Genomic DNA, 22,640 nt, shown 5'->3' on the forward strand with positions numbered 1-22,640 from the left:
TTGCAGGGATGGGAGAGAGGAGCAGGTCCTGAAGCGTATGCAGTCCTGCAGAGAGCAGGGAAGCCGTGCTGGTGAGCAGAGGGGATAAACAAGGCTCGAGGTGGGGGAACGATCCTGACACCTGTACAGGACACAGAGGTCTGCTGGGACTAGGAGAACGCGTTCCCTCTGTGGCTGGGGCTTAGTTAGGAAATAACTATATGCACAGCTGAATGAAAACTGTGAGCTGTTTACAAATGAGGTGTAGATGAGGCATTGGTTTTCCGTGCATTTTTCCGTAATGTTCATCCATTTGCTTATCTGAATAGTATTACCTGCTGAAAGACTCCTTGTCATTGCTGACCAGTCCTAGAGAGATTTTGACACAGGACTTGGGATTTTTGTCTCATCCTAACAGTGCAGACCAATGGAAACTTTGGAAGCAGATGTGACCTGATAAAGGCAGCCTTGAGGATGACCATCTTTGGGCAGTGGGCAGGATCGATTGGAAGGGGAGCCTGAAAGCAAGGTCTGCAGGATGCAGACCAACCCCCTTGGGCCCAGTGGTGGACACGAAGTACTGGCAGGAAGTGGGGCAAGCTGAGGCAACCTTGCTGGGTGAGGCAGCAGTTTCATGAAAGTGCTGGGATGTGAGAGATGTCTTGAAAGAACTCAGAGAGATGTTGGCTATGGCAGGCCGGGGTGGAGGTGAGACCCATGTGCATTGGAACTTATGGAATCCAGATAAGAGCACCATTGGCACAAGTGGGACAGAAGAAGGAGAACTGAGTCTGGAGGAAGACCTGGAGTTTGGATTTGGATGTGCTTGTTTGCTGCATCAAGGGAAGAAAAGGCAGCTAGGCAATGACTGAGCCCAAGCAAATTCTCACAATCGGGAGGCCCTGGCATATCTCTCCTTCCTCCTTTTACAAACATTTTGTGTGCCCATTGGTGCATGACGTTATACTGGGGCTCTGCAGGATAGAGAGCTGAATAAGCCACCATGAGGTGCACACAGGGGCCTTGAAATCTGCAGAGAAGGAGCTGGCGGAGTAGGAAGCTGGACGTGGAGTGGAAGGAGCAGCTTAGGAGTGACTCAGTTTAGGTGTGAGACCTCACACCAGCTCTCCTCGGCTCTGGGTCTGTGGGTCAAACTTTAAACTTGTCTGTATTTTAGTTTCCTCTTCTGTAAGAGTAGAATGACAGTACCTTCTTAGAGTGAGCGGTAGGAGATGTTAGCCAGTATTCTCTTCCCCTGATACAACCCAGAGCTACCTAACTTAGAAGATGGTATAAGAACAAAGGTCCATCCCAGAAATGTCTAGGTATGGAAGAAGGTCAAGAGAATCTGGATTTGGTACCTATGCCGGGACGTAACTAGTTCTCTAGCAGAAGTGCGGTCTTGGTGTTTTGGCTCTGAGGTGTGCCTGGTCTCCTTCACCTTTCTTCACTGTCCCAGTTGGGGACCCTCTCACTAGCACTGTGACAGGGTTAGGGTGCAAATCCATGAAATTCGAGATCTGTAGGCACTGCAAAGGTCACTTCAAACCATGCTTAATGAGACTAATGATCTGACCATGCTCAACAGGCTAATATGATTTAAAGAATATGTATAAAAGTCAAACTCCAGCATATTTGTAAATTCTCCTAAATACAAATCTAAATGTGTTTACTCTCCCCCAAAAAATTCAGTGTCCTTCTTTGACTTAAAAGTGGAATAGACTTCCTCCCTCCTGTTTTGAAAATCTCAAGAATGTCTTAATGGCCCCATAAGGAGACAACAGCATGAGAACTTTATATGCACAACTAAATGCAAACAAAAAAGTGTGGTTTGTGGACATTTAATCTTTTTTCCAAAATGTTCATCAATTTGACCATCTGAATAGAATTCGGAATCTGAGGGATTAATAGCAATTTATATGAAATTGTTAGTGACAGTTTGCAGAATAAAACTTCCTGCCAAATGAACTAAGTTTGCTTTTGATATGAAGAATGGATTTTGTTAAATTTAGAAAACTTAACAAGATATGTTGAATCTTTTAGTATCTGCACGGTTTTAGAAAACCATGGCCTAAAATTTGGGGTGGAATTTACTAAAGAAATGAAGACATGGCTGAGAGTCATCATGGCATAATCACCTGCCTGCTCCCATGGTGACCACTTCCAGACCAGGGCCAGCCAGGGAGTTGGACACGCAGAGGGCAGAGCCAGCCGGCCATACCTTCCAAATCGCTGGGCGGAATCATTTCGTGTGTGGGGACTCTGTTGATGAATGCTCTGTAACTCCCACGTGTGAGTGAGTGTGTTTGTGTGTGTGCAGCTGCAGCACTTACACACTTTCCAGTGCCTCTCAACAGCGTAAGAGAGAAGGCACAGCTTCCCAAAGGCCCTCACTGCATGGGGCGAATGTGTGTTTGGAATAGTGACTGTAATGTGTTAATTAGATACAGTCTCAAATCAGCATATTTACATGCTAACCACCAGAGGACAAATTCCAGAACTTCCTTTGAGCCCCAGCCTTCTCTCTGGTAAACTGGCTATAGTACCTGCCTCATGGGACCATGGTGAGGATTAAAGGCAGTTTATGGAATTGCTTCCCAAGAACCTGGCATTTACAAAACTCCCAGTGAATGCCTTCCCCAAGGTGTTGGACTGAGAAGAACAGAATAAAGTAGGACAGGACAGGACAAGATAGGACAGGACAGGACAAGACAGGACAGGACAGGAGAGGACAAGATAGGACAGGATAGGACGGGACGGGACAGGACGGGACAGGACAGGGTAGGAGAGGATAGGACAGGGCAGGACAGGACAGGACAAGATCGGAGAGGACAGGACAGGACAGAACAAGATAGGACAGGATAGGACGGGATGGGACAGGACAGGACAGGACAGGACAGGACAAGATAGGAGAGGACAGGACAGGACAGGACAGGATAGGACAGGACAGGATAGGACAGGGCAGGACAGGGCAGGACAGGACAGGACAAGATAGGAAAGGATAGGTTAGGACAGGACAGGACAGGACGGGACAGGACAGGATGGGACAGGGCAGGACAGGACGGAACAAGATAGGACAGGGCTGGATAGGACAGGACAGAACAGGACAGGACATGGCAGGGCAGGACAGGACCAGATAGAGTGAGTTTTCACATCTTTCTTGTTGTGCATAACCTCCGGCCCATGTAGATACCATGGGCTTCTTGTTGCCACTGGGCAGCTGATGTGTGCCTGAGCGTGTGTGGGGCATGAGCAAGAGTGAATTCTGACCAGTTAGCTCCCCTAGGGGCAAGTAGAACAACTCTGTAGTTACAGCTATGTTTTGTTTTTTAAACTTTTTTTTAATTTTTAGAGAATCGAATATTAAAGACAAAAACTAAAAAGTTAATTTGATTCTCCTAAAAAACAGTTAACATTTAATGTGTGATGATGTATTGTAGTAATAGTTTATTAAATGGTAATGGGCGAAATGGAAAGCCTCCTGACAAACTTACGTATTTCAAGGCTTACACTTTGATCACTTGAGACCTGTACGAGTCTACATTTTCTGATGGTGAGACGATTTTTGGGTAAATTGTATTCAATTCTAACCCCCCAGCTCCTTTACCGGTGAGTTTAGCAGTGTGCACGAACACCTCCGGCTGCTGTCTTCATCACCACACACACGAGCTGTGGCCTGTGCAGCTGAGGGACACATTAGGAAGTTGACTTTCGAATCAAGTCCTACTCAAGCCCCTGTCGGCAGTATCAGCACTGTCTCAGGGAATTGTGGCAGTTATGTCATGTAATCAGAGAATTTTATATTATATCACGTATTGTAATGTCCCCATCTTAAAAAGATAACACATCCCTTTCAAAACATCTTTGCCTTTTCTCGCATTCCCTGAGATGGTAGCACCCCCATGACATGGAGCCACTGAGGCTGGAAAAGTTGATATAAAGGGTTAGGGCTCATTGAAGACAACGGAATCGGAGAGGTCACTGTAAAATCGACCTGATATGGACTCTCTGGGGCCCTCCAGCTCACGTGCAGCCAGGCAAACCAACTGATGATAGCAATGTCTGACAGACACATGGTAGTAACTTTCTCTGCTAGATTTGGATGATCAAAGAACTGTATAAATGGAGGAAGACTGAGTTTCTTGGGAAGTAATTAAGGTAGTCACTTCCAGGAACAGCTGTGGAAGTGTCTGCCAAGCTGTGTTTGCCCATTATCCCAATATTGTAATAAATTTTCCACAAGAAAAAGGGAGGGTCTGTGGTCAAATAAGTTTGGAAAACTCTGGTTTGAGCAAAGTTGAGGTGTTCCCTGCAGGACAACATGGAGTCTTTACTCTGCTAATTCAGAAGTGCCATCCAACAAGTGTAATGTGGCAGCTACGCTGTGCACGTAACTGATAGTCACTGAGATGCCACTCTTGGAGAGAAAATTATGCGTGTGTGTGCACGCACGTGTTTGCATGCGCGATATCTACTGTCTTAAGACATAGACACACACCAGGAAGCTCTGACCTATAAAACAGAACAAGAACTTGAAGATTTGAGGCGGTGATAACATTTGTGAAAGCAGCTGATAAGGAATGCCAACAGAATTTGGTAGCTCTTTTTGAGGTAGGGGAAACACTAATTTTTCCCCACTCAGTGTGTTGCATGAATATTTTCTAATTTTCTATGAACACTTTCTAAGAAAACATTGAACGCTGAATGAAGAACATTTGCTATTGCAAGCAGCCCATTCAGAAACACGCTGCTCTTGGGTAGAAAAGTACTCTCTCAGGAGGAGCTATGCGGTGCTGCCGAGATCTTGGACCTGTGTGTACCCATTCTGCTGAAAGGTTTCTCATAGTTCTGGAATGTTTTAGGTTACTTCCCCTGAGGTGTCACACCTCAGAGGTTGCTCCAGAACTCTATGATCTAATGCCATGAATTGCAGTCCTCTTTCGGAGGACTCTTTCACTGTGTCACCTTTTCACTTGCCTCTGTGAGGGCTAACAGTAGCCAATTAGTAGCTAAATAATGTTTTTGAACAATAATACTTTCTTTTTAAAAACTAATGCTTTCTTTTAAATTCTTACTATATCTCTCAAACGGTATCACAACCCAGCTTTCTTTTTTGCCTTCTTTATTGCAGTTACATATGGGGCTGATGGCTTTAGGGATTTTCATGCAATAATTCCCAAATCTTTCTCTCGTAAGTATATGCTTTGCTTCTAGAAAACAGAAACGCATGTTCATTTCATGTTCAGTTTCCATAGTATAAATACTGTGAATGCATGTTTTTTCATCACCTTCCTTCATACTTGCAAAATGAGATAAATTAAATTTTGACATTCTGTTCCTTAAACATCTACCATCAGAGACATCATTTCTATAATAAAGGATATATGTAACATTTTAGACTGTTGAAAGATGTGCTGTGGGCCGTGCCTTTTGTGGTGGCAGTAGAGTAATAGTTTACTACCTTTAGGTAGAAGTAACAGTAGTATTAATACAATTGTTACTCTACTAATGGTGTTAACAGTTTTGTTACTAATATTATGATTATCTCCTTCTTATTGAGTATGATGATAAAATAGCCAGACTTTCTGTCACCGTTAAACAACCCAACATGTTTTCAAGATAATTTTTACAATTTTGTAGGACAGTAAAAAGATACATACTCTCCTTCTGTTGCTCTGAAGTATTAATTTCAGAACTGAGAAGAGAAAAATCGCAGGGCGTCGAGGCCGTTAGTCTGTGGTGCCTTGTTGCCTGAGCAAACCCACTTAGTACTTCATGTGTGCAGGACATTCCTGATCTGAGCCGTTAAACCAAAAGCAGATGTTAATTTCATTTTTCATTTTTAGGTATTGAGAGATGATAAATGATAAATATATTGGGGCAACATTCTTGAAGGAGTATTTTAAGGAATGGAGAGTGCTTTTTAAAAATGTACAGAGAGCTGAATATTTAAAGTGATACAGGCTGATTGTCCCCTTAGGACTTAAATCTTCAGAGCTTGTATTAGGAAATTTTCTACTACAAAACAACATCAGAACACAGGTTGTGCTTGTTAATACTGTAACAATTATTAATACAGGCTCTGATCTAACAAGTGTTAGTAACAGAGATAGGTTTCTGACATCCTGGTTATCAAAAACTCTTTGATATCTAAAGGATTTCACAGTGTCCATCTAAGTATAGCCCTCTGCTCACCGCCTAGATTGGCTGCCTTCCCAGTACGTCTATAAGAGTTATAGACGTCTTTCTCCTACTCATGTTCCTTTGATTCAACTTTAAAATAATAGCTTGATATCTCTTTCTGGGAAATATTCATGTATGTATATGTAAATGTGTGTATATATGTATATGTATGCCTACATGATTATATGAAACATGGTGGTACTAGGACAGAGAAATAACATTAATTTTGAGATTAACAATCACATCATTAAAGTGCTGAAGAGCCAAATGCACATAAGAGTAAGGTAATGTGTTCAAAGGCATGTTTGCAGCAAATCTGAGTAAGATTTAGGCGCAAGTATATTGTAATGTTGAAGCAGAGCCTTTGGTGAAGACTTCAGTATGTAAAAACTTGCAGCAAAATATGATGCTTGGAAATTTTATAAGATAGATGATATACGTTTTGATACACTTCCTGTCTATATATTTATACAAATGCGTTCACAAAGTATTAGCATCTCTCTCTTTTTCTTCCCTAACCCTTCCCATGTACCCAAATTGGAAGTATCCTCCTCACACAAATAGCTGTTGATCTTGACTTCACCAGCACTGCAACCCAGCTGTTCTGAGCCAACATCACCACCTAGTGGTCATGGTGGAGAATTGTCCTCCTCACCCGTCACCACCTCTTTTCTTCCTTAAGAATGAAAAATATAAGCTATTTGATGGCCTCTGCCTCCTCTGTCCCAATTTGTGCCCTTAGTTGCCTGAGGAAAATGTAAATATGCTTAGAACTTTTTTTTCCACACTCTTCCTCTTTTCTTTCTCCCTGACTTCATTCCATTTAAAGGCCTAAAACATCAAATAAGGATAAAAATACTTCTAATCATGCATCTTGACAAGAAAAAAAAAACCGTACATTTTAAATGATATCAGTTATAATAAATGGTTTCATTAACCTTAAAAACCCTTAAAAGTTTTCATAAATCTCTTTAGGAAGCAGCGCACAAGCATCTACATTATCTCCTCTTTATTTTTTATATGTATTTGTATATCAAATTTTCATTTAATTTTCCTCATTCAAGATGTATCTTAAATTGTTTTTTTAAAAGATTGGCCCTGAGCTAACATCTCTTGGCCATCTTTGTTTTTTTCCTTCCTCTCCCCAGAGCCCCCCAGTATATAGTTGAATATTCTAGTTGTAGGTCCTTCTAGTTCTGCTTTGAGACACCAGCTCAGCGTGGCCTGATGAGCGGTGCTAGGTCTGTGCCCAAGATCCGAACAGTGAAAGCCTGGGCCGCCAAAGCAGAGCACACAAACTTAACCACTCGACCATGGGGCCGGCCCCTTAAATAAATTCCATTTGATTTTTACTTGCTAGTCACCAGTTGCAGGAATATTTCTGCCTTCCATTTTTCATTTAAAATATTGAGCATTTCAAGCTTGCATGGCCCAAACTCATGCTATAGTGACGATTCGGGATATCTTTTCAGTGGAAAAATGGAGTCTGAGTAGCAAACATTTACCTTACCAGTAAAGATAAAGACATGTTCTAAAAGAGAAAAGCAGATGAAGAGGAGACCTAACGCCTTTGTGAGGTGGGGACTGCCAATGCACATTCTACCTTTGCATTAAAATGCGTTAATCATTCATGAGCACAGACAGTGCTTGGCAGCAGATCCCAGCTTCTTGGCCCTGTTGACCCTGAGTTCCCTGGATTCCAGGTTCTTTAGCGCTAAGCTTGTCTCTATGCTAAAGTCTGCCTTCCATTCAGGGGGTTGGGGGTCTCTCTCAAGACTGTTGTCTTACTAATAACAGAGTAGGCCTCTAAAATATGTAGCAGTAAGATTTTAGTTTTCCCTAAGTTTAAAGAGCATCTAGGAAAGAAAGGAGCTTTGACTCAGGGTTTGAAGGCATTCACTCTTAATATAAGTCACATTTATTAAGTAATAAAACTGGGCCCCTGCCCATTAGCCCTCGGTAGTTGGTGAAAGAGCTATAGGGTTAGCCCTGAGCCAGAGTGTTCCCGGGTGAAAAAATGCACGGGTCTCCATTTCACGTTCTATATTTAATTGGTTCAGTTCAGCACTTTACTGAGTTCGACATTTTTCTAAATGGTGGAGGGATGGAGTTACAAAATATTTATAAGTATAATCCTTGTGTTCAGAGGAGTATAACATTTCATAGAAACCATACTGCAGCTAAGCAGTTCCGGCTCCAAGGAGATGGAGCAGATGGAGTGATTTAGGGATTCAGAGAAGGGTAGGCCAGTCAGCAGGAGCCCTGGTTAGCTCTCCATAGAGACAACATCCGTGGGGCGGACCACAATACAACAAATGCAAATTAGGAGAGACCAACAATTTCCTGGAATTGATTATGGGGCGGGTCTGATCTGCACCATTCAAGGAGTGCCAGTAATGAAGAAAACGAAAGGACTGGCCATGTGGCATTCTCAAGAGAGTAAAGTAACAGTCTTGCATATCCCTTTAGGTGGGCTCCAGTTGGATTGAAACTTCCGGAAATGGACAGCTTAAATAAATGCTAGTCATCCGTTCCCCAACTCCCCCTTCACTAGTTGAAGCATCTGCTGGTGCCATTGACTTCTGCAGGCTTGGGGAATTCAAAATAACAGGGCCACAAACACTCATACAGACCCGCTGAGCCTCCCTCACAAGTGCATATAGAGGTGCAGGAACAGCCCTCCACAGAAGTGTGCATCCCTTCCGGCTCCCTAAGTGACAACCTGCCCACAGAAGGAGCCCACCAGCCTTGGTGCCCACAAGCTCCACGCATCACCCCTCTGCTCCTCTGTGCTGGGTGGGGGCCTCTCAGGGCGAGGAAGGAGCTCCTCTCTTGGAGGAACCTCTGATCCCTCTGTGTCTCTCCTCGTGCCTTCTCTTCGCTCAGCAGCCAGACCAGGAAGTGCTGGTCCTGTTTGCTCAAGGAGCTTGAGGAGGCATCTCAGCTGGAAGTTTCTCTGAGCCCAGCATGTCCAGTCCTGTCGACGTCCCCATAAGAATTGGTTTCAGTCCCTCACTCACTTCCTTATTTCTGACCCACTCCAGTCTGTGCTTGCCCTTTTTAAAGGAGGCATGTGCCATGGCCAGTGCAAGGGACTCCAGATTGCAATTAACGCAAGACCCCAAGACTGTATCTTCTGTTTTCTTTTTTCTGGCACATCAGTAATGGAACTTACCATCAGCTAAAACCCCAGAAGACTTTGTCACACTTACCCAAGTCAAGACAAGATGCCCTATCCTGAGCTTGTGTTTTTAAAATGTGCATTTTAACTTAAGTGGACCTTACGTTTACATCTATTAGATTTCAACTTTTGAAATCCAGTCTATGGTTGCCATTTATTAAGATAGTTTCATCCCCGATTTCTGTCGTCTACAAAAATAATAAGCATGTTGCCTGTATTCTCCTCCTAGCCAGATGAGAGCCCCTGTTTTCATGGACACCCTCCTCAGGTGGGCAGAAATCTCTCCATCTCTTCTATGAGGCCAGCACCCAGTTTGCATTTGTCCACAAAGAGATGAGAACCTTTCCCCCATATTTAGAGACAGTTCACACGTCTGACGTGCCCCACGGCTGACAGTGTTGCCCTCTTTGTTCTTTCAGATCCCCTTGACCCCCATGTTCATCCTTTCCCTCTCTTTGTCCCCACAGACCTTTCCTGTCATAATGTGACCTAGAATTTGTCCCCAGAGTGCTCGCAAGCTTCCATCTCTAAAACGCTGAGCATCTGCCGTCTGACTCCTATTTCGAAATGTGTCTGGCGCTCACTTATATGGAGCCCTCTGTCCAGGTCTCGTTCTTTGTGGTTCCTTTTCCTTGCCACAGTGACATGGGGGTATTGTTTGCATACTTTTTTCAGAAACCTAGGACATCACAGAATCCTGAATTTTATTATTTGAGCTTTGCCTATTCTGGAACTGATGTACCTGGGGATCCACAATGATCTCAAGATAATTTATGATAAGCTTTCATGCCCTTTAAGCCTCCTGGTTTTTTGATTCTGTTACACTTCTCAGAGTAAATCTCACCTGGCATGATAATGACAAAATCCGGCCTTCAAGAACCACTGGTCAAATTAGTGACTGGTCTCAAGTCTTCTGGCTTGAGGACCGCTGTGGTGTTTAAGGCAACACCCATCCCATGCCTTCGTCTCCTGCTGTCCCCGTCATCTTCCCTCCTGACACAGCTTGGCCTCCTCTGTAAGCAGCCTGCAAGCTCCTGATGTCAGAACCCTAAAGGTCACCCCCATGCTTTCCTGCCCTTCTGCTCCTCCCCAGGAAGGGACCACATTGTCGTCAACAGCCCAAGCCACAGAGCATACCAGAGCGTGGCACAAATACCTGTCTTTCTTAATAAAACAGAACAGGTGGGAGTTTCTGGAAAGTGCAATATGTGTATCCTTGGGAAAGCAAGAGTCAGTTCTCTTTAACTGGTTGCCTCAAAATTTATGAAATGGAGCCACGTGGAGGAGCATGCTAAGGGGATTATCCCAGCCCTTGTTCATCTGTGTGGGCTCCTTCTTCTAGCCATGGGTGCCCTTGACCTACACCCTGTGCTTCAGCCCTCTGTCTCAGCTCCAGTGGTTGGAGAACTTGCCACACCAGCAATAATTTGTTCCACTGTGCTCTGGAATGCCCTGATCTCATTAAAACAGACAAATGAACAAACGAAAAAATGAGATGGATGGTTAAAATTAGTCCCAGGTTAAAGAGTTGAGAGGTCGTTGAAGCTTTGTTGTCGTGTTTCCAGAGCACTTGGTTCAGAACCTGGTCGGCAATGAGCCCCAGTGAATCAGTTTCCACCTGAAAAGGTAAACACACATACCTGGGAGCACCACTTCCAGAGAGTTCAGACGTCAGAAAGCACACTCAGCTCCCCTGCTGGTCTCGTCTCCCACACGCACTGTGTCAGTAGGACTCCGTCCCTTGGCTTTGGCGGCTGGGAGAAGTCATCAGGAGGCTGCTGGGATGCGGGGGCTTCTCAGTCTCTGCTCTTTGGAATCTTGTAGGCAGGCGCATTTGGGGACTGGCTTTCTCGGGATGGTCCTGCCGGGATCTGTAGGGAAGAGACACTGCCTTATTTCTGGGATCTCAAAGTCCACAATGACAGTTGTGGCCCATGTTCTAGCTAATTCATTCCATTCACTTATTTGTTTGTAAGTCTTTCTCCAAAGAGCTAATGGGAAAACCTTGGCAGTATAGTGGTTAGGAATGTGGGCACTGGAGCCAGGCTGCCTGCAGTACCTCCCAGCTCTGCCACTTGCTAGCTGTGTGACCTTAGGCAAGCTGTTCAACCTCTCTGTGCCTGAGCTTCTTCAATTATAAATTAGGATAATAATAGTACCTCCCTTATTGTGTTGTCGCAAGAGTTAAATGCTACAGTGCACTTACATTGCTGTGTGCCTGGCACGTGGTAAGTGCCGTGAACATTATTGGGGTGAGACAGAACCCCCCTCCAGGTTATGGCTCTATTGGGAATGAGCTTCCCCTTGCCATGCCCAGTCACTCTCCTGAGCTAACTTCCCATCTGTTTACCCACTAAATCCTCACAACATCCCTGTTAGGCCAATGCTGATAGTTCCTGTTTTTGCGGATGAGGAAACCAGGACACAGAGAAGTTACATGACTCGCTCAAGCTCTCAGAGCTTATGAAGAGTGGAGATGGGATTCCAAACCAGGAGTTTTGATTTTGGAGTCTGGGCTCTAGATTTCCAAATCAAGAGGAATGTGTTGAATACAATAAACTTGGAGTGTTATTCACCAAGCTGACTGTTTAGAATGGTTGTTCTCAGACTTGGGTGTACGGACGATCCCCTGGAGGGCCCATGAAGACAGGCAGTGCCGGGCCACGCCCACCCCACGCCCCGTGTCTGGTTCAATGGGTATGAGATGGACTCAAGAACTTGCTCTTCCAACAAGTCCTCAGGTGCTGTTAATGATGCTGGTCCAGGGGCGAAACTTTGAGAACCACTGATTCAAAACATCTGTCAAAGATTTTGTAGTCATGATTGTCATCTATCTCAGTGATCATTTTATTTAGCAAAATTTACCTACATCCTCTTATTAATCTGTAGAGACTATAATGAAAATGATGGGTCTTGGTGTAAGAGCATTTTCTCCTGGTCGTTACAGTGTTGGAGTCATCCATTCACATCAGTCAGTGTTTCAGCGGAATACACACAAAATGTGTCTTATTTTCTTTACCAAGAAAAATATGCAAGTGACATAAATAATTACCCTAAATGTGACTTAAAGGAAATGATAATGCAGAGTAAGTAGTGGTTATTGTAGTCATTAACACCAGCGCTTCACCACCCCTCCCCCCACGCATCTTTCCCTTTGAAAAGCCGTTCTAGATCTCTGACATTCACACACTATCACAACCCACCCTTAGGCAGTTGGAAGAAATGTAAAAAATTATGCTTCTACTTCAGGACACAGGTTTTATTATTATTGTGAAATAACAAGGAGTTAGAATGATCCTATTCCAAAGAAACAAACAAAAATCTTTAAGGAATCTGTGGTCAGAAATCTGAGCAAGTATTTGCTGGTTTTATCCCAAAGTTTATTGATATATAAAATAAGGAAAGTTAGCATTGTAAGTAGGAGACTTTTTCAGGCTTAACTAATTGTGAGGGATTTTAACAAACCAGGTCACACCCCCTCAGGAGCCGGATTATGTGATCAACACTCCCCTTCAGGTGTGAGGGTAGGATTCAGCCTCAGCTCACTCCGGAGGTGCCACAGGCTGTCCCTGTGGATCCCACCGTGTGAGAATTTATAAATAGCTATTTCGTGCATTTTCAACACTGCCATTCGGACCTATGGAGAGGGCAGGCAGATCACCCCAGACCTGCCATGCTTCCTCGGGCGTGCCCTCGAGGCCCTGTAGGCCACACGTCTGAAGCTCAGAGCTCTGTCCCTGGGGTAGAAGCTGCGAAGAACCTTCTATTGAGGAGCGCTCCGCTTCTAGTTGGTTGTCTTTTTGCTGCTGTGTTGTTCTGTTTTGTTTTTTGCGATGACACTGAGTGGCACCCTGTATTATTTCTTTCAGCCAGTAATGTTAAAGTAGAGACTCAGAGTGATGAAGAGAATGGGCGTGCCTGTGAAATGAATGGGGAAGAATGTGCGGAGGATTTACGAATGATTGATGCCTCAGGAGAGAAAATGAATGGCTCCCACAGTGGCCAAGGCAACAAAACTTTGTCAGGAGCTGGAGGCATTCGACTTCCTAACGGCAAACTAAAGTGTGATGTCTGTGGGATAATTTGCATCGGCCCCAATGTGCTCATGGTCCACAAAAGAAGCCACACTGGTAAGGCCTGGCATAGTTCCTCCTTTAATGGCCTGGAAAAGGTCTGTGGGGTGTTGCAGGAGAAATATATCCTGTCTTAGCTGACGTCGCAGGAGAAAGATACCCTGTGTTAGTTGAGTGTTCTGAGCCTGTTTCAGATCGGCTGGCAGAGCTGCCGGGCTTCCTTGTCATAGCGGGGCATAGCGTTCTCATTCTGGAACAGCATCCAAACGGACTTCTAAACATGCACCAATTTGACCTTATAAATTAAAGCAATAAAACAGAAAGGAAAAGTTAATAGCCTCACATGCAAGTTCCATCAAGGACCTGAGGTCATGCCCCCTAAATAGGGGCAGTGGAGCCGTTAGACGGAAGGTGCCGAGTGGTTCACCCTTCAGAAAACAAGACAAAGCAAAACAGAAAGATCAATACACCAAAATGAACGCCTCAAATTTCCTACTGAGAAACCATGAGTAAAATACGCATTCGTTAGTATTCAAATTAACAGGGCTTGAGTTTTACAAATGTTAGTGAATGATGGAATAGCAGCAAAGTTTAGTCTTTCAGAAAGAATTTCAGATCAATTTTCAGATCGCTTACCCTCCAACAGGTGAGACTCTGAACAAGATTGATTGCCACTAGTTTTCATCTAAAATTGGTAAAGAATTTAATACCAAATCCCTGTCTATTAGAGGATTTTGAAGCATAAGCGAATATAATATTCTGTGTCCAAAAAGGAAGGAATGAGGACAATCTAGTGCTGGGTGTCTGTGCTCAAGGTCCTGAGATGTTCTCACATTGAGGGGCGGGGAGTAGAGTCCTGGTCCGTCCCCCTCCATGCTCCCCAGTGCTCCCTCATGACAATTGACCAGCCACATATTTTTCCACCAAAACTGTCAAGTCACCACTAATGGCACTAGACAATCTTCAAAATACAGTATTAATGAGGATGCATTTTACCTTTAACTGTGTTCGTAAAGTGACTTTTTGAATTGAACAGAAACTTTACTGTTTTGCCCTAAGGCTGAGCAAAACACAATAAATTCACCAACTCTAGTGGTCACCGAAAGTTTAAACATAAAATGGAAACCCTGAGTCATCCTTGTCTAGGGGCTGGCACCAGTAGGTCATCATAAAGCCAGTATCTGCCACTGTACTCCACAGGAGAAAAACAAACCAATCAGAGGAAAAGCATGCTTTGGAGGCACAACAGATTTCATAAGATATCTCAGGGAAGTGAGAAAGGCGGCTTCAAAATCATGTGATTCTTACTTGGGGCCAAGAAATATATGATTATCAAAAATTAACAAGAATTCAGAAAATTTGTTGAGCAAAAAAACTGTCAGAGAATGCAGATCTTTGTGGAGTTGTAGTTTTTATATCTGAATCAGGGCAGTTTCCAAAATGATGCCTTTTATCTGTAGTACATCTGGAAAATCATAAAATACGTTTATTTTCACTAAACATTCCTTTTCAATAAAAACGTAACTTCTAAAATTAAGCAAACTTGACTTTTCCTAACGTGTCCCTTAATTCTCACATTATCCAGGGAAATAAACCGATCACCTCCAGCCCTAAGTTAGGCTTGCCTGAGAGTCATCATGCTCTCCCCTTTTGCAATGAGGACCTTGAAGTGCATGCACTGGGACCCGTGGTAATACACTCCTGATAGAGGAGTGGACCTTCCTGCTAATTCATGTAAAACCTAACTATACAGTGAAAAGTCTTAGATAAATATTTGATAAATGAATCAAATTCTGGCATACTAAATTGCCAAAATATAATGACTGCCTGCCCTGCTAAAAAGAATAATTGTGTTTAAAGAACAAACCTACCAAGGATAGATAGGCAGGGTAGCCCAGCCGTTTGCCTGGGAGAGGTAGCCAACCTCTCCCTACTAATAGCGGCTAAGTGCCAAGTGCACACCAACACAGAGCTCTCCACTCACAGAACAAGTAAATTCCAGAACTAGGGACATACACACCATCAGTTTTATAGTTCCTGCCTCGCCTTTCATTTAAAAACAGAACACCTGAAACAATGAACTTATGGATTGCCTTCATAATGCGTTTCCACTTGCATAAATATAGAGGGTCACAGGCAGATGCAGAAATACACTGGCCAAACCAGGTTTGAGTAGCTGCACATGCTAGAAAGGTTTTCATTTTCCTAGGATCTGAGTGATATGTGTTAGAAAAGCATGCTTTGCTAACCACCGACTCTGCCCTGAAGTCTCTAACTTTAAACCATTTCTAGTGCAGTGCTTCTCAAACATTAAGGGCATATAAATCACTCGGGCATCCTGTGAAATTGCGGCCTCTGATTCAGACCCTGGAAGATCCTGGGGGTGCTGGAGCATGGACGCAGAGCACCTGTAGATAGTGGCACTGGTGCAGTGGAGTAGCAAACTAGACAGTCCCGTATCAGAGGGCTCTTCATCTGGGAGACTAGGTACCACCTAACAAATTTCCCCCAGGAAGCAGGACTTGCAAGTGCCCAGCACCGAGTTGAGCCAGCACACCAGGGCTTCCTTCCCTGGTAGACTGCAGGAGCAGTCTCCCCTGGTAGAACCCTCGCCTCTGCCCGTGTCACCCCCTCGGTGAGGTGCCGTTGGTGTCATTGTCTAAGTGGTTCGTTGATACCACCACCCCACTTCCCTAGTTTCACTGCTCAGTTTCATGTTTTTAATTCGAGTGTAGTAGTGATGGTTTTCCCGCCCACATCTCAGGGTAAATGTGAGAATTAGAGGGAAGAGTGGTCTGAAGGAATCATGAAGCGCAGGGAAACACGGCCACGTAAATGTGCAGCATTATTCCTAATGATGAGATTTTTAAACAATCAAGATCAAGATGAGTGTCTGAATTACGGTTGTTCCATATGGTCCTGTGCCTACTCTGTTCCCACCTGTGAGGTGAGAAGGCACTGTCACCGTGCTGCATAACAGCATGGAACTGGAATGCTGCTCCAAGGTGTGGTCGCAATAGGGCCACGTCAATTCTTGCAGTTTAGGTATATTTTTTAATTCTCCTTCTGATATACCCTCAGAAATTTTATAATGTAGGCATCCATGAAGACTTTCTTTTTTACCCAATTAAGTTATTTAAAAAGGCTCAAACATTCTTACAGAATCCCTGAAATGGCCCATCTATAGAGTCACTGGGATTAAAAACTAAATTTTGAATTAATGATGTTAAAGTCCTCATCTCGATTAAATAAAAGACAGTACAACCTTGGAGAAACTTGGTCTTACTTAGCTACAATAAGCAAGCTATTGACCTGCAGAAGAGAAGCGATTGACATTGGCCAACAGAACACAAAATGACGTGGGCCGTATTCTATCTTCCAGCTCCGGAGTCATCTCCCTTTCCTGTCAACACCTCCAAAGGGAAACTACCTTGAGTTGGACACTCTGTGTTGTCGCTTCAGGGAACACTTTCTTCAGGAGTCCCCATTCCCTCCCTGTGTTACATATTCGTGCAAGCACTGACAATAAGAAACAAATAGATTTCCAGGAAAGCTTGCCAGCAGGAGTAAGACACCAGGCACAGCAGGACACACGAGAACTATTGATTCAAAGTAGAAGACAGATTTCACTCTTGAAGAAACGACCTCCTTCCTGCCCTGTTCTGAGAAAGGACGTGGCTGTAATGATCTGTCCTTTCTATCTCGGCTGACTTGCTGCTCCTTCCAAGACATTGGCTCCACTGCAGGGTCCTACCTGGGTTTTCCCTCCAGCCTTCAGACCTGAGTAGAAGCAAAGAGTTCTAGCACCTGCTCAGTGTGGAAGGGGTACTTCACACAGCGTAGGGTTGGGCTCACTATCTTTGGGTCACAACATAACACATTCGTGTCACCAGGAGTGTCGTGCCTCCTTATCATAAGCATTTTTATGGCATGAGATCTCCCAACTGTCTTTCTGGAACACCCAGCCTGAGGGTCCCCCCTGTTAGAATGAGAACTGTGGTTGGAGGCATATTCTCCCCCACCCCTCAGGTCTCCCTGCACACAGTGACCACGTTACTTCTCTTTTCCTTTTGTCCACTTGGAGTTGAACACGCACATTCATGCACGTGTGTGCCATGAAAACCCAGAAGGGTTTCTAATAGATGATTAAATGATCTCTGTCTATTGGACGCTCCTCGGGGCTACCTGCTACCAGCTATTTTAATCTCCTCATGCAATACAGGCTTGTAGCTCAGAGATCTAGTTATAGTTAGTTTCACCATCATCTTCCCACCTGCTTGACTTTAAATCCTTTCTCTGCTCAGCCAAGTCCAATCCAGACATAGACTTGGGAAAATACCGAATACATCCTCGTTAGTATCAGTATCCCTCCAATTGGTCTATAATTGAATTTGATTGTAAATTAGTTGCAATTTTTACAATAGCACATCTACACTGCCCACTTAAAAATAAAAATGATGATAATCATTAAAATTCAGGTGCCGTACAAACTTTTAAATTTAATCTGGTGTAGATTTTGGTAGTGCCAGATATGCTTCTACTTAGTCGCTTTTGATAAGTGCTGCCTTGTTCGCCAAAATCACGTTACTCAATTAGGAAAATTGTTAAATATACATTCTAATACATTCTTTTTTCCTAAGAGAAAGTTGTTAGTAGGAAGTATATTTTCATGGTATCTCAACACCAGATTGCGCGGTCACCTACAGCTCTTCGTCTAAAAAAATGCATTTGTCTTCAAAAGAGCTTTAATGTTTACTTAAACGTGACAAATGGAGCACTCTTTTCAGTGAGCGCTGAGTGAAATCTTCATCGATTTAGATTCTCGGACCTATGACTGCTTGATAGCATGCCTCTTTCTCACAGATAGCTGCCTGTCCCTTTGTTGGATCCAGAATGGAGGGAACGCAGGCTGCCACACACAGGAGAGGTTCAGATGTTTCCGTAGTCACAGCTCCATAGTGCCACCCCCAGAAGAATTCCTAATAGCGACTAAATGCATCCCTTAGAAGATTCGTACTGCAAGGATAAGGTGTCTTCTGTGAATATAGACCAATAATAGCTTAAAGATTTTAGGATTTGCTAGGAGAGTAGAAAGCTAGAAACCTCAGTGCAGCTCTGATTCTGATGCCCTGCTGCAGCGAGATTCGGGACTTTTCTCTGGATGATGTGGAGCTTCCTTCACAGTTTCTTAACTTCTAATTTTATTCAATCTTTCTCCCTCTCCCGCTCTCTCCTCACACTCCCTCTGTCTGTCTCTCTCCTGATTTGCCTGCGTAGGGACAGACAGGTAATGGAGAAGAAATTGAAAGGGAGGATACAGGGAAAATGTAAATGAAAAGAAGTTATTATAACTGTTATAATGAAGTGCCTTTCATTTAAATATAAGAATGTAACGCTGAAATGAACTTGTGATCCTGAAATGCATTTTTAATGAGTTTCCTTTTTATTTTGCTGCTTCAGTGGCATATTTTAAAGACCCTTTGAAAAAAGCCACATTAAAAACCCCACCAAATGCCACAACACGCAAAATTGGATATTGGTTTATTCCAAAACTGCTGATCAGGAAGAGTGGCTCTTCATCACAAAATGTTGCAGTCACTTTATTTAAATGAGTTTGAATTTGCATTGTGATGTGCCATTCTGATTTAGGAAAAAAAAATTAGATTTTCAGATCAAATTGACCCAACCAGTGAAGCGTTAAGGAGCTGGCAGGTTTAGTCTGAAAGCCTCATGTTCTATCAAACCTGCAGCCGGTGGAAGTCACCGGGCCCCGTGGGAAACAACTTTCTCGCCGCGTCCCCCTCTTGTCTCGGCGCCGAGTTTTGTCTCACCGACTGTCCCTCCTCTCCTCCCAGGAGAACGGCCTTTCCAGTGCAATCAGTGTGGGGCCTCCTTCACTCAGAAAGGCAACCTGCTCCGGCACATCAAGTTACACTCCGGGGAGAAGCCCTTCAAGTGCCACCTCTGCAACTACGCATGCCGCCGGAGGGATGCCCTCACGGGCCACCTGAGGACGCACTCTGGTAGGTGCTCTGGGCAAAGGCCCGGGCTCTGAGGGACTCGGAGGCCACCCAGGTGTCCCAGGGCCCCACGTCGCATGTGCACAGGAGCCCTCCTTCTTGGCTGGCCTGGTCCCGGGGCACAGCCCTCCGTCGGGGATTGGCTGCCACTGACTGTGCCATCGGTCTCCCCCTCTCTCCCTTGTATTCTCTGATTTTCCACTGAGACAGAGAAGGTGGGTGGGGAAATCACGCACACAGAAGTCTCACCTTAGAGTATTTCAAAAGAGGCCTCCTCATCCCGTTTTGTCAGGTAAGTGCAGTTTTTTTAAAAGGCTTTTGCCAGCTGGACTTGTACTGAGTGTGCTGCTGTGCCTGAACAGCTTCCAGATGCATTTCCTTATGTCAATTGTTAAGCCACACTTATTACGGTTTCACACAGTGTTTCAGTGGTGATCATTGGGATAGTTTTCTTTGGAAAGGTGATAGATACGACGGTTCAGGGCCTGCCGTTATCTGTCCTGAGTGGGTGGATGCCTGTTACCTGAGGACACACCACCCCGACTGGGCCCGAGTGAAACTCTCACACCAGAAGCCAGTGGAGGCCTCAGTTGGAGAGGCCAGTTTGGAGCTGTTACCAGATTCTAATAAATGCACCCCAAATAATCCAGAGTCTCAGCTAGATCATGATTAGCATGAACACCCAACAATTCTTGAAACATTCCCAACCTGTGAAGCACAAATCCGCCTTTGATTAGATTAGATCTTCTGCCTCCTGAGACGTCTTCTTTGCTATCTCATTATCAAGTGGCCCCATAATCTTCCAGGTCAGAGGAAGAAAGTGTAGGGCCTGTGTGCTGTGCCGCGCATGCCATCCAGCAGGGATATTTGACATAGCACCCTGGAAGGCTCTGGGAGCGGGAGATGACGGGCCCTCACCTCTGCCCTCGTGGAGCTCACCATCCAAACTATCTGGTTATCCTCGACTTCTGCTGAGCAGGGCGTTATGGGAAGGAAGAAGCTTCAGATCAGCTCCTTCCTGACATCCCCAAGGCAGCACTATAGGAGGCACCTCCCAGAGGAGGGGACGCCATGCCCTTGGGGAGGGCTCACCTGGGTTCAGGCTGTCTCCCCCAAATGCGATGAGTGTAGTTAATGTTGGGTTTTAGAGCCCTCTTCCTTGTGTCATTTCTTTGTCACGCATTCACTAAGCACCCCAGAGACAGGTGGGGTACAAGCGCCATGACACAGGCATTCAAGGGGATGGTGGGAGCACAGACAGGGGACAGTAGGTCTTGGGTTGGGAGGTGTCGGGAGAGACTTCCGGTAGAAGGGGGAGCTTGAGTCGATGCCAAAAGGTACGTTTCTAAAATTTACCTTCAGAGAAGTTCCAGATGAATGTGTAATTCTGTGAGTGATCCACATTTTAGCAAGTGTTGTTGAAATTTGGTCTTCTCCTGCAAGTGGTACCTGTAAGTTCATCCAGGATGCAAGAGGGAGATAAGTCACAGGGTCCTGGGAATGCTACTTCTCTCACGTGTTCAGCTAAGCCATCTCCTCTCATTCTGGTCTCATTTCTGATAGTCAGCATGGAGGAAGCTCCCAAAATGCTCCTAAGAAGAAAACTGTGATGACTTGGGTGAGCTTCCTAAAATCTTCCAAGAAAGGAGCTATACAGAGCCAAGGAGTTGCTCCTCCAATAGAGCGGGCAGGTCAGCAAGGGATAACGGAAGGGCCAATGCCACCACCTCCCCATCGGGGGCAGGATGTATGCTCAGAGTTGGGGAGGGCTTTGCTGCGGGGGACAGGGAGAACAGATCCCCAAAGTGGGATGATGACAACGTGACAGTGAGCATTTTTAAATGTTTACATATGTTGATAATAAGGAGCATGTGTGTTGTCCCACCCAGAGGTGAAGGCATGCAAGGAACTAAATGACAAATTAGGTCTGAATAGGCTTCAGATGTGACAATTATATGGTTTGCATATGGTGCCTAGTCAGGGGATCTAGGACCAAGAACTTCACATGTATCATTCATAAGGATCAAATAGACATCAACACAATTCACAGTAGTACCACATTGGGGTTAATAGGAAGCACAACTTCCCATGTAGGCAGAAAATACCAGGCTCGTCCTAAGTTTGGCACCAACCATATCATCGTAATCCCCAGATTCCTCTGACTTGCAACAGAAATCCCACTTGCGTGTCAGTCCTTAAAAGATGCTGCTCCTTTCTTTCCTGTTGTGAAGTTAAGAACATCTAATGCAGTATTTTAGGTTCTTCTGGCTCCATGCCTGTTTATGTCATTTGAGAGATGATGGTATCCTTCTCTAAGTATGGCTAATTTATTGAGTAATTATATATAACAGTGATAGACTTTAGACAGTTTATTTCTATTATGGACCCACTGATGAGCTAATAGATGATACCGTAGTGAGAAAACCATCATTGATCCAGGGCTGCTGGTGATTCTATCATCTGAAAGTACCATTGACATGTAGCTCTTGGAAAAGGCAGTGATTTAGGTTCTACAAGATAATTTCACTAGAGTGACATGAAGACTCAGCCTTTGTCTGCGAACTCAAGTGTTGCCACATTGGTTTCCATTGTGAAAGAGTCACTCTTCCATTCCACTGAAAACCATGATCAACTTTATAGCAACTGGTGGTGGCCGGAGGTTCCAAAGATCAACACGTCAGTGATGATAGAGCTATAGAATTTGTCCCATACTGATGACAAGAGGAGCTTGGGCAGTCTGGTAGGGTAGGGAAAGGATCCCCTTTCCTTCTTCGCTGTTTTTTCTGGAAGTTGCAAACATAGCTAGAGACTTTCTTTCCTGCAGAAGACTGGGCTGTGCTTCAAGATATACTTTAGTTCTTATGTTGCAGGGTTAAAATCAATCATATACTCAGAAAAATGGGTATTCAGACACCATGCCATATATATAGGAATTTGCTAAAGTTATGGCTTTTCAAGAAAGGATATTGAGTGGTTATCTACATTATATTAATTTGTAAAGGCAGTACTCAATAAAATGTGCAATTTTAGGCAACATTGTATATTTCAACATTATTTACCTGATGTTAGGGATGCAACATTTTCTGCAGATAAAGAAAGATCCCTTTCTTCCTCTATTAAATGTTCCAGAAGTCAAATTTTGGTTTTCCTCTTAGTCGTTGTGAACCATAGCTTCTGTTCAACTAAGAAAGAGATTTAACCAAT

At 44.3% G+C, this 22,640-nt stretch overlaps 1 protein-coding gene across 29 annotated transcripts in view; it reads left to right on the forward strand.

Annotated features, from left to right (window-relative positions):
* The window catches only part of IKZF1 (IKAROS family zinc finger 1), a 97,199-nt gene that overhangs the window by 56,174 nt on the left and 18,385 nt on the right, over positions 1-22,640 (forward strand). For 10 of the 29 annotated variants that reach the window (XM_070615590.1, XM_070615580.1, XM_070615585.1 and 7 more), the window contains exons 4-5: positions 13,213-13,473; positions 19,272-19,439. In XM_070615590.1, the coding sequence (XP_070471691.1) occupies positions 13,213-13,473; positions 19,272-19,439 (429 nt within the window). Of the gene's footprint in view, positions 1-5,110; positions 5,171-13,212; positions 13,474-19,271; positions 19,440-22,640 lie in introns of all 29 variants that reach the window. The other 19 variants (XM_070615589.1, XM_070615595.1, XM_070615597.1 and 16 more) reach the window with 2 other exon arrangements.

This window comes from Equus przewalskii, chromosome 4, assembly GCF_037783145.1.
Source record: "Equus przewalskii isolate Varuska chromosome 4, EquPr2, whole genome shotgun sequence".
Classification (NCBI taxonomy): Eukaryota; Metazoa; Chordata; class Mammalia; order Perissodactyla; family Equidae; genus Equus; species Equus przewalskii.